The 17,132-nt window shown below is 41.5% G+C and overlaps 1 protein-coding gene across 2 annotated transcripts in view; it reads left to right on the top strand.

Annotated features, from left to right (window-relative positions):
- Positions 1 to 7,907: 7,907 nt before the first annotated feature.
- The window catches only part of ltk (leukocyte receptor tyrosine kinase), a 49,919-nt gene continuing 40,694 nt past the window's right edge, over positions 7,908 to 17,132 (top strand). For both annotated transcript variants that reach the window (XM_047610725.1, XM_047610724.1), the window contains exon 1: positions 7,908 to 8,163. In XM_047610725.1, the coding sequence (XP_047466681.1) occupies positions 8,115 to 8,163 (49 nt within the window). In that variant the 5' untranslated portion in view covers positions 7,908 to 8,114. The remainder of the gene's footprint in view (positions 8,164 to 17,132) is intronic.

Below are 17,132 nucleotides of genomic sequence, written 5' to 3'. Positions count from 1 at the left end.
AACTGATGGAGAGATTAAGTAGGGACCCTAAATATACATTATTATTATAATTTTGCATTCAGTATTAAGCTATCCCTTATCCCTTTACTAAAATATGTTGGATTCATGTTAATGTGTCTTTAAAGAAATTTAATTTTGTGGAGGAAAATTAAAAAATATATAAAAATGTCTAATCAACCAAAGATTTTGCAATCCCCCTGCAGTACCTCTGCAGACCCCCTAGGGGTTGCGGACCCCCTGTTGAAGACGTATGGTCTAAAGTTGATTTATTTTTGCATCCAAAGCTGTGGAAGTGGTATAGCATTCCCCTAGTTGTTACTAATTGTATTGCTTCCAGCATAAACCAATTTTTTAGTGCAGTTTCATGTTGTCTAATTACCCTGCTGGTAATTTACCCCATTCCAATGTTACATAATTGCTGGGAAATTTGATAGAAAAGGAGATCTGTATCTCATTTTCTTCATATTCCATGTGATTTGAGCTTTTTTTTTTTTACAGTGTGAAGGATCTCAGTCGTGTATGAGCAAAAAAGGAGAGATTTGCCTGAAGTATGGGAATGACTTGATAAATATTAAATGTGTCTGCAATCTGCATGACGAGCAGCACAAATAGAAAACATCTCTGAATGGTTTAAATCTGACTTAATGTCGAAAGTCTGCCCCTTCGAATTCCCTAACCACTCACTCGAGCCACACGGAATAAAACAGATGTATGGTACCACCAGTTTATTAGGTCTGCTGCCCTGCAATCAGGGGCTCAAGATCTTCCATCTGTATGCTTCCACTGTGGTGGAATGTCCTTGAGCAAGTCATCAAATCCCCGACTGCTCCATAAAAGGCGTAATTGACCCAGAACTCTCACCTCCCTGCTGGCTCCGCTTGAGCCAACTGTGAGGTCACAAAGGTCTGGCCGCTGAAAGTTGTTTTCCTTCACACTCTGACATTTTGCATTATACGTGTGTGAGTGAGCTTGGCTTCATCTTGTAAATAAGCATTTTTAAATCCCAATTGTTTTTTCTAGAATAGTTTCCACCGTGGGTCCTATACGCTGACTTACGGCCCTGCCTGCAGTGGACAGACTGAAAAATCAAATTATTACGCAGAGCTGTTTATTTCTCTCATGTGGATTGCACCTGTAACAACGCCAGAACAATTGACAGCCTCTTTCAAATGGTTAGAAAGTTTCCAGAAGACAAGCTGCGTTTCCAGATATTTGTCCAAATAACATTAACTATAATAACAAGAAAAACACACATCACCGTTCTTCGGGGTAATGGGATTTGACACGCAGAAACGTTTGAAACCACACGTTCAGCTGGAATGAAACCGTTGCCTCAAACTAACACACAACTAAGACACAACTGGAGAACACGCCTGAGCCTGATTCAGCCAGCGCATGAGCACTTTTCCCTCGTCAGTCCTTGAATATGAGGCGCTTCAAAGTGATCCCTCGAAAATAAAACTTTAAGTCGTGTACAGAACACTTAAGATCGGTCAGTCTGCTCTAATGAGAGGAAAGATTTGTCTCTCTTCTAGTCGTCTTTTATCACCCGGCCCAGCAGCCAACAGAGCAGACTCCGAAGAAAAAAAAAAAGTTCCTGGAAAACAAGACCTAAGACGAAGCCTTACCTCTGCAGGCTATGCAAAGTAATGAGGTTCTTTTAATTGAATTACTTGATTAGATTTAGGATCGTACTGACCGGTTGCAAACCTAGTCAAACAAAGGTCACGGGGATGAGAGAGACGTCAGGGTTACAGTAGTAAAAAAAATGCAGCACTGGTTACAAGACGGTTATTCCATTAAAAACTAACCGGTGCACGTGTAGAAGGACTAAAACCCATGAGCGGAAAACTACAGAATGGCCTCACAGAGTAAAAAAAAAAAAAAAAAAAAGGACAGTCATAAGTATTGGAAGAAAACCCTGTAAAGCTGTATGTCAGACATAAAAAGTTCAAGACACGGTAGGAGGCGCCATAGGAGTTTACAGCATAAGAGACCCCATAGAAAGACTTCAAGGGAAGATGAGGGAAGGCTCAGAAAACATCCAAAGCTGAGGCCACGGCCACTTGAAATGCAGCAGGAAGAAATATTAGACAGACTTATCGGCAAACTGTTCACCTTGATATAAATCCAGAGATATTCTCTTTTATGCATGTTATTGTTTTTTTTGGTTTTTTTTGGTTTGTTTTGTCTCAACCAACAGAGAAATATTATCTGGTGAATGCTGCACTGTGTTCACCAGCTGGTCGCTCGCTGTGTCTGTCGGAGTTCTAAATCAAAAACAGCTGCCTTGTGGTCGAAAGTAATGCCAGCAAAAGCGGAAAGCAGCAATATATTGAGCTTAAAAAGAGACCCAATGGATGCTAAAAAACACTATAGAGAACTGCAGAGATAGGCAATTATTTTCTTTACAAATCTTCACGGCTTTAATATTCCATGCACGCAGATGATCTTTTGAAATATAAAGCTATTGACCTTAGCCGTTGTGAGGAGACAGATTCAGAACGAAGATTCGAGATAGGAAAGCATCCGCAGTGCTTCATTTTATTAGGTACACAAAGATAAAACTAATGCACTCACAGCTGTTATTTACTGGGGGCTGTCCTTAATGATATCGGCGGGGTGGTCATCATAATGGAAAGACGTGGCTACGTGATGCACTGCAGCACCGAGCGCTGTACTGCGCTAAACTGCAACCGCACGAAGACCGCCGAGTCCGATGCAGCAGGATGTACCTCATAAATGCATTTCTCTCTGTGGAGTTGACATTTCACAGAACCAATTCATTATCTCACACAGCTAGATGTCACGTCGTTAAGATATCCAGCTTTTCTGTTGCGTGTCGTTCCTCTGCTGTTGGGCTCCCGCTTTTTTCACGGGGTGCCAAACAATTGTTTGCTTTCCCAACAGTGTGCCCCGGATATATCTTAATCAGTAACAACGTGGCGCATTTCGCCTTGCACTGTAGCGTTTTCATGTGTAAACTGTTTAATGTTCGGAGGCATTAGCGACAGCTGCCACAGTGGGGTTGTGGCTAACACATGATTGTTAAGTTAACTGGTGATTCTAAATTGGCGATACGCCAATCAGCCACAACATTAAAACCAAGTAAATTACATTTTCACCGTCTTGTCATGATTCGATGTTCTTCTGCGAAGCTTATGGACCTGGCGTTTGTGTAGATGTTATTTAAACCTGTAAGAGCCAACTAGATCAGATCAGACACCCCATAGCAGTGACACTTCTTGGTGGCAGCACCCATCCCCAGTTGGATGCAGCCTGACACAGGCGCACACACAAAGACAGTTTGGCCTGGCCTCCAAATTGTGGGACGATCCACAGACCCAACGCATATGATCCAAAGGCCTCCCCAACTAACAACATCACATAGTCAGAAGATTCGTGTCCATTCTCTGATGAGTCACAACTGTTTTGGAGGTACAGAGGGAGGACCTACACAATATTAGGAAGGGTGTTGGTACTGGTGATTGAAAATTCCTTTGCAGCTGTTTTTTTTTTCTTCCCAATTCCTTGTCACTCGGTTTACACGAGGGTTTTTCTGTTGGTCTATTTGAATTATTAGCAAAGGTTTCTGTCCATCTAAACGCATCGACTGTTGTAGCAGGTTATAAGTTCATTGTATAGCCTTGCATCACTTTGAAAGTAACCAAACTGGATCGTCTTCAAAACCCAAACTTTCAGATAATCTGCTTAGTTCCTGGTGCCCCTCTCCCCCCCGAATAAATAGTAATTTCTGATGAAAACATGACCACAGTTCTTGGGAAATATCCAGTCAAATTGAGATAATCAAATTATGGTATTATCATTAGGAAGTTTGTGTACTCCTCTGTTGAATCAAATCAAACTCATGTTTTTTTTTTCTTTTCTTTTTTCTTAAACAGAAATCTAATCTCACCATGTTTACTTCATAGGATGTAAGTCATAATTTCTACTGTAAAGCGGAAGGTTTTGTTGTCTTTCGTCTATGATTATTTTAAGACAGCAGTTTCATTCACATCACTCTGGAGGAAAAAGTCTTCTGTTTCTCTACCTGAAAATGCTTTTATTCAGACCAGCACCTTATGTAATAATAACATGTGCACGGTTTTGCGCAGCAGGGGCACACCTACAGTGACAGCGGCATGCCTTTGCCCTGACTAAGAATATGGTTTTCATTGTGGCGCAAGTGGAGGAAAGAGAACCGTGTGTACAGAGATAATTCTGCTCCCAACTAATTTGCATGATTTGTGTAGCTGTTTTTTGGATTTAATCTCGCAATGCATATGCAGCAAGTGAACACACGAGAGCTGGATATTTTAACATATAAAAGCTGTCAAAGATGTGGAATTCTCTGTTACCGAAGCAGCTGTGGCAGAGGGGTAATTGGGGGTGATTCACTGGTCACATTTTAGCAGAGGCTCTCACAGCTGGTTTGCTACAGACCTCTGGTGAACATGAAGCAGACAATCACAATCAGCGGTTTGCACTGATTGAGCCCTGTGGAAACCACCGTGGCCAAATGGCTCTGTGAAAACCCAGCTAAGTAACTATGCCAGAAGAATCCTATGGAGTGCAGCCTGAAGGACATTTTGCATTCCTGGTCCCTCATGACAGCTTTCTAAATGAAAAGCTCTGCAACTTTAATTCAGTTGTAAAATCCCTTTGATTCTGGATCCAGCACACTAGCCTTGTAAGCAATTGTGAATATGTTCGTGAAGATTCCCAGTCGTCCGAGTCATAGTATACAGTGGAGGAAATAAGTATTTGATCCCCTGCTGAATTTGTAAGTTTGCCCACTTCCATAGAAATGATCAGACTCTGGTTTTTATGGTTGTTTACTGGTTATATACTGGGTATAGACAGAATATCAATCGAAAATGCATAAAAAACACACAATCTAAAAGTTATAAATTGTTATGTATTTTATTAAGGGAAATAAGTATTTGATCCCCAACAATTCACTTAGAATTCAGGCTCCTACAGATTGGCTGGTGCGCATGTGGCACACAGCTGTGCTCAGTCAACTAATTACCAATACTCCTGATCTTAACTCGTCATGTATATAAAGCACACCTGCTCTAAGAATCAGTTTCTTACATTCCAACTTCTACAGCACCATGGGCAAGACCAAAGAGCTGTCAAAAGATGTCAGGGACAAGATTGTAGACCTGCACAAGGCTGGTATAGGTTACAAAACCATCAGCAAAAGGCTTGGTGAGAAGGTGACAACTATTGGTGCCATTATTCGCAAGTGGAAGACCCATAAAAGGACCATCAACTGTCCTCGGTCTGGAGCTCCCCGCAAAATCTCGCCTCATGGAGTGAGGATGATGATGAGAAAGGTGAGGGAGCAGCCTAAAACAACACGGCAGGAGCTTGTTAATGATCTGGAAGCAGTTGGGACCTCCGTCACCAAGAAAACAGTTGGCAACACACTGCGCCGTTGTGGATTGAACTCTTGCAGTGCCCGCAAGGTCCCCCTGCTCAAGAAGGCACATGTACAGGCCCGCCTTAAGTTTGCCAGTGAACATCTAAATGACTCAGAGAAGGCTTGGGAGAAAGTGCTGTGGTCTGACGAAACCAAAGTTGAGCTATTTGGCATTAACTCGACCCGCCGTGTTTGGAGGATGAAAAAAACGTGAGTATGACCCAAAGAACACCATACCCACGGTTAAGCATGGAGGTGGAAACATCATGTTTTGGGGCTGTTTTTCAGCAAAGGGTACAGGGCAACTTCACCGCATTATGGGGCCAATGAATGCAGCCATGTACTGTAACATCTTGGACAAAAACCTTCTTTCCTCAGCAAGAACACTGAAGATGCCTCGTGGGTGGGTTTTCCAACATGACAATGACCCAAAACATACTGCCAGGACAACAAAGGAGTGGCTCAAGAAGAAGCATATTAAGGTCATGGAGTGGCCTAGTCAGTCTCCAGACCTTAACCCGATCGAAAACCTGTGGAGGGAGCTGAAGCTCCGAGTTTCCAAGAGGCAGCCAAGAAACTTGAAGGATTTAGAGACTGTCTGTAAAGATGAATGGGCCAAAATCCCTCCTGCGCTGTGTGCAAACCTGGTGACCAACTACAAGAAACGTCTCATCGCTGTGCTTGCCAACAAAGGTTTCTCTACAAAGTACTGACTTGTGTTGTGCTTGGGGATCAAATACTTATTTCCCTTTAATAAAATACATAACAATTTATAACGTTTAGATTGTGTGTTTTTTATGCATTTTCGACTGATATTCTGTCTATACCCATAACCAGTAAACAACCATAAAAACCAGAGTCTGATCATTTCTATGGAAGTGGGCAAACTTACAAATTCAGCAGGGGATCAAATACTTATTTCCCCCACTGTACGTAAAACCGAGCTAAAACAAAGGCAACTGTTTCACTTGTTTGAGGTTTCTTGAAAACGTTCCAACACTCATTCAAGTGGCTTCGCTCGTCTTCGCCCCTGGGGTGTTTAGGTTTTGATGTTGGAACATCTGCGCAGATTAGTCACTTGTTTAGTGTATTGGTCGATCCGAGTCCTGAGCTGATCTTAAACAAACTAATTTTTTCCTCCCCTGGAGATTCATAAAAGCTTTTCTTGTCTCGTATTCTCCTAAATCACATGTGCGCCGTGCGACTTTATGAAGTGCAATAAATGGGGCTGACTAAAGTTAAAAATAGAGCCCAAACTCCTGTAAAGTTCTGGTCGAGCTGTGGCTGACGTGTAGCGTTGACAGGGTAGCTCATATCTCAACAAGCTCCAACAGACAATGAAAACCTCTGTTTCCTCCCACACAAATGTGCCGGTCATCCAGCGCCATAAACTCTCCTGAATTCCAAGGAAACTTTCCTCTTCTTTTAAACGTCCGTGTTTGTTGTTTGCCGTGAGTGTGGTCGACTATTATGTTTTGTGATTTTTTTTTTTTTGTTGTTGTTGTTGCTGTTGCTGTTGATGGCAAATCCAGTTTGTAGGTTGGTTGGTTGCGTGCGAAACATCCATTGACTTCAATTTTTCAGTTTTCAAAGTAAAGTACAACCATACAACAAACGTGTTTAGTCACATGAATTTGGTTCTTCTTCTTCTTCTTCTTTTGGGATTTTTGGCAGCTTTTACACTACGCAGCAGCCACTAAAATGTCTTTTCAAACTTGGAAAACTGTTTGCCAACTTAGCAGGAGGACATTTAGATGCTATAGGGACGTGGTTTTTATTTGTGGCAGGCCCAAACCAGTTAAATGTAAAAGATCTGATCCGATCATTTTAAAACTGTCTGGATCGACCCTGATACTTGTCTCCCGATACCAAATTAGACATCCTTACTTCTGACCGTTATTGTTAATGAACCAGAAGTAAAACAAGGTTTCTTCCTCTCAAAATAGGGAGTTTTCCACTTATTCTGGAGGTTTCAGGCCGCATTTTGTAATGCGCCTTGAGACGATTTTGCTATTGATGCTATATAAATAAAACTGAACTGAACTAAATTTACTTCTGCAGCTTTCCCTTGTTTAATTATCTCTTTACTATATTTTAAAAGGGCAACAACAAAAATAATCAGGATGATAAACTATCAGAATGCGTTTCCTACACATACATTCAGCGGAGTCTGATCATGTTGCGCCCTGTGATTTAAACTTTGTGTGTTATTTTTATGGACAACCGGGTGTTTCTTCCTGGCGTCAGCAGCTGGGGCGCAGAGATAAAACTCCTTAGAGGTCAGAAACCGGTGATAAAAAGCGTGCAGCCTGTCAGTGGGGAAAGAGAAACCTGAGGAAATGAACGTCTGTGGGAGTGAGGGCCCTCTTGACTGGTGACTGACTCACAGTCAGAGAGAGAGAGAGAGAGAGTGAGGGAGAGGGAGAGAGAAAAGGGGGAGGAGGGTTTGGAGGGGGGCTTTTCGTCACTGGGAGCTGCAGCAGCATCAGCATCACCGGAATGAGTAACAGTGCGCAACTTGGAGAAATGACTACACTGTCCAGAGGAGCGCATGTGTGCGTGCGTTGAGTGTGCGGTTTGCGACGGTCCCTTCAGCGTATTCATGAGGGCGTAAAGGTGCCAAAGAGAGACATAAGAAAACAAAAAGCCAACACGGATCTCTGTGGATGTGGAAGAGAAGGGAGCCATGGATTATACGAGAAAACACATTTATCTCTCCATCGTCATTTGGATAAGTGAGTAGAGCAATTTACTTTTCATTTGTCTACAGCAAAAAAAGAAAAGGAAAAGAAAGAAAGGAAAAAACTTTAAACCTCTTCAGTCGTTTTACTCTCACTTTTCCCTAAACGAACAAATTGGATTTTGATTAATTAGCGACGACCTTTCCGCGCTGTCACTCACAGGATGTTTGCGCCAGGGTTTAGACAGAGCCTGTTGCAGTTTGATTGCCGAGAGCTTGTGAACAACACGCGTCTGCCACGCACGGTCCCTCTCGCCGATCCAGAGGTGCTTCCACTCTGGAGGAGAGCGACACCAGTCGGATGTGTCACAGCGTCTTGAGGGACACTTGAGGGGATTTGTTTGCATTCATTTGCGCTGCAGCGGCGCGACAAGACCTGGCAAGAAAGGAGCTCTCAGAGCAGTTGGACACAGTGAGATGCTGAAAATTGTGTGCTGTTTGTGTTGATTTAAACCAAGCCGATGAATTCATGGCAAGCATGTTGAGGTGAAGCAGGTTTATGCAGATGTTTTTCTGTGAAACTAAAACTAAAAATACTAACAAAACACACGTAAAGGGCAAGTTCTTGTGATAAAGTACGTTTCACTCTTGACTAGAATTTATAATCATGCTTATTTGTGCTTTTTTGCTTGCAAAGCTTAATGTCCTGTGAATGGACTGAGTGTTTCATTTCACGTTCATGCCATGAACATTAGGGCATGGAGCTCATCTGCATCCACTACAGCTGGTTCATTACCATCTCCTCAGCACGAGTTTATCCAGGAGCCACGTCTTGATCACCTTCATGTAGTGATCTCAAATCAAGTTTTCATCTCTTCTGTTTCACACTCATTTGGCACCACAGGCCTCCCTCGTGTTGTGCAGAGTGTTTCAGGCGACCAGGACGAGCCTAAAGAGGGCAGTGTGTAGCTTGCACTTCTGCTCGTCTTCAGCAACGCCACCTTTTTCTTTGTCAAGCAACAGACACATGCGGGAGCCCCTCCCCTCGGCCTTTCACGGGGGCTGAGATCAGCATAAGTGGCTCTTACTGCAGTCAGTCCCAGTGACAGTAGAGTGCCCGGGGAAAGCTTTGCCAAAACTCACAGTATTTTGTCAGATCCCCCTCTCTCTTTCTATCGCTCTCTTTCTCTGAGCCAAAGTCTTATCCAGCATGAAGCCAGTTGTGAAGGACCCATCCCAAAGAAACCTTCTTTCCCAGAAATTACTGTGTTATTTACGTCACCAATTATAATCAGGAAATGTGTTTCACAGCGTTTTTCAGCAACATTAAAATGATGCCTTTTATCAAGCGAATCTTGAATGACAGAATGTGCACACTGAATACGTCTTTCACAATATCCACTTTAGTCCTGCGCCAGAAGACGGCTTCTGGTAGCAAAAGTTGGTTGAGTTTTGATGCATGAGACACAGCAGGTTTCATTTTGTGAGATTTATCTGAAACTACGATCTTTGCCTCACCGCATCTAAAGTGATGATGATGCTGAAACCTGCCTGAGCAATGTTCCGATAATTTGTTAGTGGCACAGGAACACAGCGCATTTTTTGATGGAAACAACAATCTCTCCAACAACGTGTGTCTGACAAAATAGATTAAGTGTTTATAGATGTCGTTTCTGGTAAAGGAGGCAATGAGGAATGTGTGAGTGGCCTTTCTGTGGTGTGCAGACGTTGCATGGTGACGTTCCACAGAATATCAGTGCTGCTGCATGTACAGTCGAAGTTCTTCTTTTGCTATAAAATTGTAATTTCTCTGCATTTTTCTGGACCAGATTTGGAGGAGTTTGAACTGTTAATTGAGTGTAAAATGTCGAGTTGTAGGCGTCATCTCTCGACTCCAGCTCTACGTAATGACGTGAAACGGGCAGTCTTGGCCCGCGTATTCTTCTTGTGTGCTATCTTGCTATCTGTTGGCCAGGATGGAAGCTCACAGGCACTTCAACCCAGAGCCTAAATCACAAGTACATTGATGCCAATGAATTCCAATATTGCAACGTTGGCACAAGAACATAGGGTCCAGGAAGTGAAAGGAGAGAGCGTGACTATTGGAAACATTCCTTTTTCTAAAGAAACATGGTTTAAATGAGCTGCTTGAAAGACGTCTTGTAAACGGTTACATTATTCACTGTCAGTAATTGTTTTGTCTTTTGCACAGCTCACATAGTACTTCAAAAAAGAAAAAAAGTTCCTACATTTGCAAATACTTGCTCCAGCACTTAGTTAAACATATGTTTCCCTTTCTACGGCTCATTTCAGAAAGTTTATCAAAAAAGTGTCAGAGGTCCTGACGCTCCCAGTCTTCCCACTAGCTGTTTCTCTAGTTCTCTGCCTAGTGAAAATGCAACATAAGCTCAGTGCATTAAGTTTAAGGAGGATGACTGTATATTTGAGCAGTACACTAGAAACAGTTGAGGGATTACTGTGCTTGTTTAACTGAACCCCTCTACCGTCCTCTAATAGATCTGTAAAATGCCCAGTTCCATTTTTCAAAATGACGTGAGGGGGAGCACAGCCAAAATACAACTCCTCCATTAGCCTTTAAGAAACTCTCCGTCAAACTGACTCATGCCATCATTTGTACCAATTACAGTACGCCTTTGCTAATTTCCCAACAGTGAGCACTGGAAAAGAAGACTTAGGTCATTGTGAAAAAATTCTAAATATGCCAGAAACAAAAAAATAAAAAATTATGGTGCAGAGCGACTGTGTGAATCAACATACTTAGATTTCAGTTTCACCTCAATTTTGATGAGATGTTAGCTTTGGCTCTCTGATACTCAGACTAATTTGTGATTACTTCAGTGGATGAATGTCCATGCTGATACCAGTGGGGTAATGAGGTAATGACAGCGGAAATGTGACTGCAGTGAAAGTGTGAGCTTCAGGGGTAAATGTCACCCTGGATAATAACCGCTGAGTCTGATTTTGTTTTGATTGCTGATTGAACAGCAGTGCCTCTCAAGCAGTATTAGTCTGGTATGTGTGTGTGTGTGCTTGCATGTGTGCAGCTTTAAGATAGGCTTCTGTGTTTGCACCATGTGTCTCTGTGAAAAGAAGACGTGCCTGATCTGCACTTAATCAACAAGGTTTGAATCTAATTACTGCAGGAAATGCACCCTATAGATCATACAGAGTTGACAAGGTTGACACCAGCTTGACCTGAGAGAAGCTGGATTATAGACATAAGTCATCCAAGTCTGTTAGGAATTATGTGTTCACTCATCCAAATATCTCAGGAGTCGGATGTCATGGTGATTTGTAGTGTGAATATGATGACGCTCATAAGTCTTTCAGAATTAGTCTGGCAGGTTTCAAGATAGTTCACATGTTTTGGGATTAGGTCTGTGTTTTTCCCCCCACTTTGAGCTCATATGTTTTCTGCTATCCATCTACCAAATAGTGTGTCCTCCCACGTCTAGGCAGATGATGTTCTAATTTTGCTCAGGTGTAGTTATAGTGTAACAAAGGCTTAGTCAAAGTTATATTTGGGCACCAGATAGGAGAGTGAATTATTTAAACATATTCTTAATTAATAAAGTTAGCCACTTGAACTGAGTACCTTTGCTACAAAAGGCATAAATAAAAAGAAATTGGTTGTAGGGTGTAGTTATTTTCTTTGAAATAAGTAATTAATTAACTTCCTTTTAAATGTATAATTTCTAGAAAACTAGATGCTCCCTTAGTTACCTAGCTTTGTTAGGCTCACTTTTCACTCTGTTCTCCTTCATGCTGCTTTTGGCTGATTGGTGATTTTTTTCCTCAGTTGTGTCCATTTTATCTCCTCCCTTCCCCCTTCACTGCCTAAGCCCCTGACAAAGCCATGCTAGGTGAGAACTCTTCTTCTGAGAAATCCATTATTTTCTGTTGTACTATTCGCTCAAGATTCTCAGCACTAGGGCAGAAAGGTTACATGCATGCATAGTACTTGCTTGGTGACCTATATCCTCCAAAACCACTTGGTAGTTTTGGGGTCCAAGTTGCTGAACTATATGAATCTTTCCACTTTTTGACAAGCTATGCTGTAAATTTGATGGACAACATCATGGGTAGGTGCTTTAATGGGGTAAATCTTCCCTTTCAGAACTTTGTCCATTGGGTTGTTCAGGTTCCTTCCTTTGCAGTTCTGTAGGCGTTACACCAAGTGTTTCTTGTAGAGCAGAATTCCCATTTACCATGATTGTTATTCACATAAAAAGTTGTCATACATTTTAAGGTACAATTCACTTGCTCTGTCATATAAATCTGTGGGTGACATGCAGTGGTGTGTTTAGGAGTCACTGTCCGTTGCTGACAGAGTTCACTGAAAACTGAAGAACCAAACTGAGGACCCCGTAATCAAGTAAACCCCATCCAGTAAAAACTTCCTTGTTTACAATTCAAGATACTCTTTGTGCTTTAGTTTAGTAAAGGAAAATCTTCGACCCAACCGGTCAAGTAATTAACCACCACCAAGAGGTATTTGTGTCTTTCTGGACTTCTTGGTATGGCACCCATTGGATCAATGCCCAGCATTTCATTAGAGGCTGTGACAATGGTGTGTTGAATCTTTCCGGCTGTTTTTTGTTATTATCTGCTTTTAAACTCTGACAAACTAAACAAGTTGTTTTTTGTTTTTTTTTGTTCCTTATTCCAGGCCAATATGCTACTTCATAAAGTCTTTTATAGGTTTTGAAGATATCACTGGGGTTTTCATGATAGTTCTTGAATATCTCTTGAACCAGACTTTGTGGAATGTAGAGTCTATAGTGTTCACTAGTTTTGTTTCCTTCAGTTGGTTCCTTCATGATTTGCTGCACACTTTTGTCCTTCTGTTGTTCTTCCCAAATCCTTTCAAGAGATGTTGGAATATTCTCATTGTTTTTGAGTATAGGCAGCATCTTAATTGAGAAGAAATACATGAAAGGGCATCACAAGCACAGTTTAAGTTTTAGTTTTCATTTCCTGTATTCCACAATGAGATCAAAGCATGGCAACCTTTTGGAAGGTGGCCACTGCATTCCTAAGACCAAAAGGCATGACATTAAATTGATACAATCCAGAATGGGTAATAAAGGTAGTTTTGGCTTTACTGTCAGGATCCATGGGTACTTGCCAGTACCCACTGTTTCAGTCAATGTTCGAGGAAATGGTGGCTCCAGACAGGGATTCCAGGATTTCGTTGATGTTTGGGAGAGGATAAGTATCTGTTTCAGTGACAGCATTGACTTGGCAGAAGTCTACACAAATCTTTCTTTACTGGGAGAACTACAGGAGATGCCCATGCATAATGGGAAGGCTCAACAACTCCAGAAGCAATCACCTCTCTTAATTGTTCTTCCACAATATCTTGCTTACCAGGGTGATTCAGTGAGCTTGTTGCTTTATTGGTACACAGTAAGTAGTATAGATGGTGTGCCGTAACAGCCATATTGATGTAATCTTTGAGTTCTAGTCACACAGGCTCTAAAGACAGAAAGAGAGGTGGGATGGAGCCTATCAGTAAAAGTCTTTAAACTGGGTAGAGTGGATAGTTTTCCTTGAAGATCTACTGAAAGAACAGCCCAACCCATAGGAATAGCTGCCTCACCATAACCCAAGTACAAGGGTCCTTCTACCCATGATTGAAGGTCAGTCTTTGAGCCTTTTAGTTTGACCCAGAGATACTAATGAATGAGAGGGAAACTTGTTCTTGTATCAGCTACTGCGTTTCACCCTTCATGTACCTGTAGAAATTGGTGCATAGTGCTGTTGACTGTTGGCAATAGCGGTGATATTAAGGGACTTGCATTAATTTTCTAAATTTGGTTCTCTTAAACTTTTCTTCACTTGTTGGAACTTCTGTTGGATAGGTTTTTTAGCTCTCACAACCAAAACAGAACCATTTTTTTCGCTTGTTTGTTTTGGATTCCCGTGAGTGGGTTTAGGCATCTGTTCCCGGAAAGGATTATTGGAATTTCCAGGTGAATTGTAGTATGGGCAACCAGGAGGATGTTCTCCTTGACATCTCCAACACAAAGATTTTATCTGGTTGGATAGAGTTTAAGTTCGTTGGAAATTTCTAACACCCATTCTCTGACTGAGTTGCTGGTCATGGTCTTGGCCAAATTGATGACCAAGATGCACTAAATTGCCAACATTATCATCTTGGCCTCTAATCTCACTAGCAAGGGAAAGTTTGATGTTTTTTTGGATAATTTTAACAATGCTAGCTCCTGTGAGAAAAGGTTTCTAGGGTTTACAGAGAGCTGAGTAGGAGGAGGCAAAGTCTTTGATGGTTTCGTTCTCTTCTTACCTTCTGGTTCTGACATGTTCAACTAACCCATCCTCATAATCTGGAAGGAAAGCAGTTAAGAAGACAGTTTAGACTGACTCTAAGCAGTTACTTTTGATTGACCAGTCAGTCACGAGCAGTACCGTGAAGGACAGTTCTGAAGATGGCCAGGATCAGTATCAGATAAAGGATGTAAGGCAAGAAAGGCATGGCATTTAGACAAATATTTGAGGGGGTCAGGATGATCACCACGTGCTCCATATGAAAGAAAAGTCAACTTGATATGATCAGCTTTTATTACAGGAAGGGTTGCAACTGTAGCAGGTGATGGTTTGTCTGTACCGGCACTAGCGCTACTAGAACCTGAAACCAATGGGGTAATTTTGGATTCTACCATAATTGATTATTCGTTTTTTCCCAGACAAGAGGTTTTGTTCAAAGTTCTGTAAACGTTCTTTACTCTCTACCTCCACTTTGCCAATGTCCGTGGTTAATTTAGTTATCTCAGCAATATTTCCTTCAATTGATTTTGACAACGTTTTGATACTTTTTTGGGTATCTGCGTGAAAACACTTTAGCCCTTGCTGAATTTCCCTCTTCAAGTTGTTCAACCATAAAGCGATCACCATCTTAACCACTTCCATTACCATACTCTCTTTGTTGGCTGTTATTCCTGTAATCATCCGAAGATAATTTGCACTTATTTGAGCATCAAGAGGTTTAAGCTGTTCATTTGAGGAATGGTGATTTGTTTTCAAACTCTTTGCCAGCTATTGAATAGCAAGACTTTGTTGTTCCATTACTTTATGCACTTTGAGTCTTTGCTGCTATTTGGTTCAAGTCCGGGGCAGGAGTAGGGATTGTTCCTGGAAAGTCACACTGAGATTGTGATATTGAATATGGAGAAGAAACAGAGGGGATTTAAATTACATTAGGTAAAATATGCACATCCTCTGTTTCCCAAGCAAGGGATTGATTGATAGTATATGAGGGATCTACAGGAGGAAAAGATATGGGATGGCCAGAGAAATCAGGAGTCCCTACATGGGGCTGACTTGGAGACAGGAAGTCTGTAAATGTGCACCAAAAACACTTCTTGCAGCACTAAGATTTGAACATCAGGAGCTTCTATATCAAGAGAAACTGATGAGGTTTTTGGGGAAGGTTTTTGCCCAGCTGTAGTGTGAGGTGTGGGTTGATCTCTGAATGAATGTGAATGTGTAATAATGTGAAGATGATTCATCAAAACACTTTAAACGCAACTGTAGTTGAAAGAAGTACACACACATTTAAACATATTGCAGAGCATATGCATAGAAGGTTCAAAAAGTGAACGTCATGGTGATGCCCACATTGGACGCCATTTCTGTGGTTTCTGTATTGATGTATCCACAGCAGGCAACAAGGGAGAGATGTAGATCAAAGCAAGTCCCTTAGGGCATTTCTCTGCTGGATGGGTAACACACAGATGAGCAGCCAGCTGTGCACCGTTCAAGGGTGACCATGGATGTTTTTTTTTTGTTGTTTTCTTTTTTGACATCAAAAACAGCTGCAAAAAAAGCCGACTGATAAAAATAGGCAAAAGGCACAGAGATGAAACATGACATCAAGCTGACCTTTGGCAGGAAATCCACAACAAGTGAGATGTTACACTTGGTGAATGTTGAGGGTTGCGCTTTGTCAAATTCACTCCTGGAGGAGGGAAACAAAAACTCATTCTGGGGGAGGCAAGAAGGAATCTAACAAAGGCAGCATTAACAGACTTAGCTGTGACTTGAGGCACGGATTTGGATAAACGGCTGGGGTGCATGACAGGATGAAACCCTCTGGTACAGGACAAGGGGAGACGCAGCCTATATATACACATGAGGGTAAGAAAATAGTTACTTTTCAAAATAAAACAGGAACAGGCATCAGGAAACAGGAAAAAAACAAGAATGAGACAAAACCTCACCACCGCGTGACAATCTAAGTAGATTTTCAAAAACATAAAAAGTTTTTATTGATAACATATTTAGAACATTTCGCTCAAGTGTTCCAGTTGTCACACTTTAAATATTTGACAGTTACATCACCATCAAAAATTGCTTTTCCTTGTGTTGGTAAGTAACTACACAGATGATAAAAGGAAACTTGTGTTTATTCTTGCTGCTCATACCGCACAAGAGAAATGAGATAGTAATAGCCCTTTGGGTGTACAGTACCATGCATATAATAATGAGTCCCAGACTAGGGAGGATCATGATTATCTGGATAAATAGACAGAACCAAGCCCCAAAATGGAGCCATGCATGATGAAACTATAGTCGGATGACTCCCAGTGGAGTAGAAACAATAAGTCTGCAGTGCAATATGACAGCTCATCAAAGTCAGGTTTCATCAGGTGGGATTAAACAGTGTGATGGTTTTTCAGAAAAGAGCCCAAAGCACGTGCTTTCTTTGATTTATTCAGTGGCAAACTGCAACAGAGGGATGAAGTCAGCGAGATGATAGTGGAGAATTATGTGCCAAAGGAAAATACAATGGCAGAAGGAGTCACTATGCAAAAATGAACCCAAACGAATGCTCTTTGTCATTAAACAGTGTAATTTGTGAGTAATCACATATTGATAGATACTTTCTTTTGGCTAGAACTGAGTCTCCTGCATTATTAATGCTTTTGTTATGTTGGTTTTCCAATATCTGGGCAGCCGTTTGTCATTTTGTCTTTATTCACT

The sequence above is a fragment of the Mugil cephalus genome, chromosome 17, assembly GCF_022458985.1.
Source record: "Mugil cephalus isolate CIBA_MC_2020 chromosome 17, CIBA_Mcephalus_1.1, whole genome shotgun sequence".
In the NCBI taxonomy this organism is placed as follows: Eukaryota; Metazoa; Chordata; class Actinopteri; order Mugiliformes; family Mugilidae; genus Mugil; species Mugil cephalus.
This window is presented reverse-complemented; position numbering and strand designations above follow the sequence as displayed.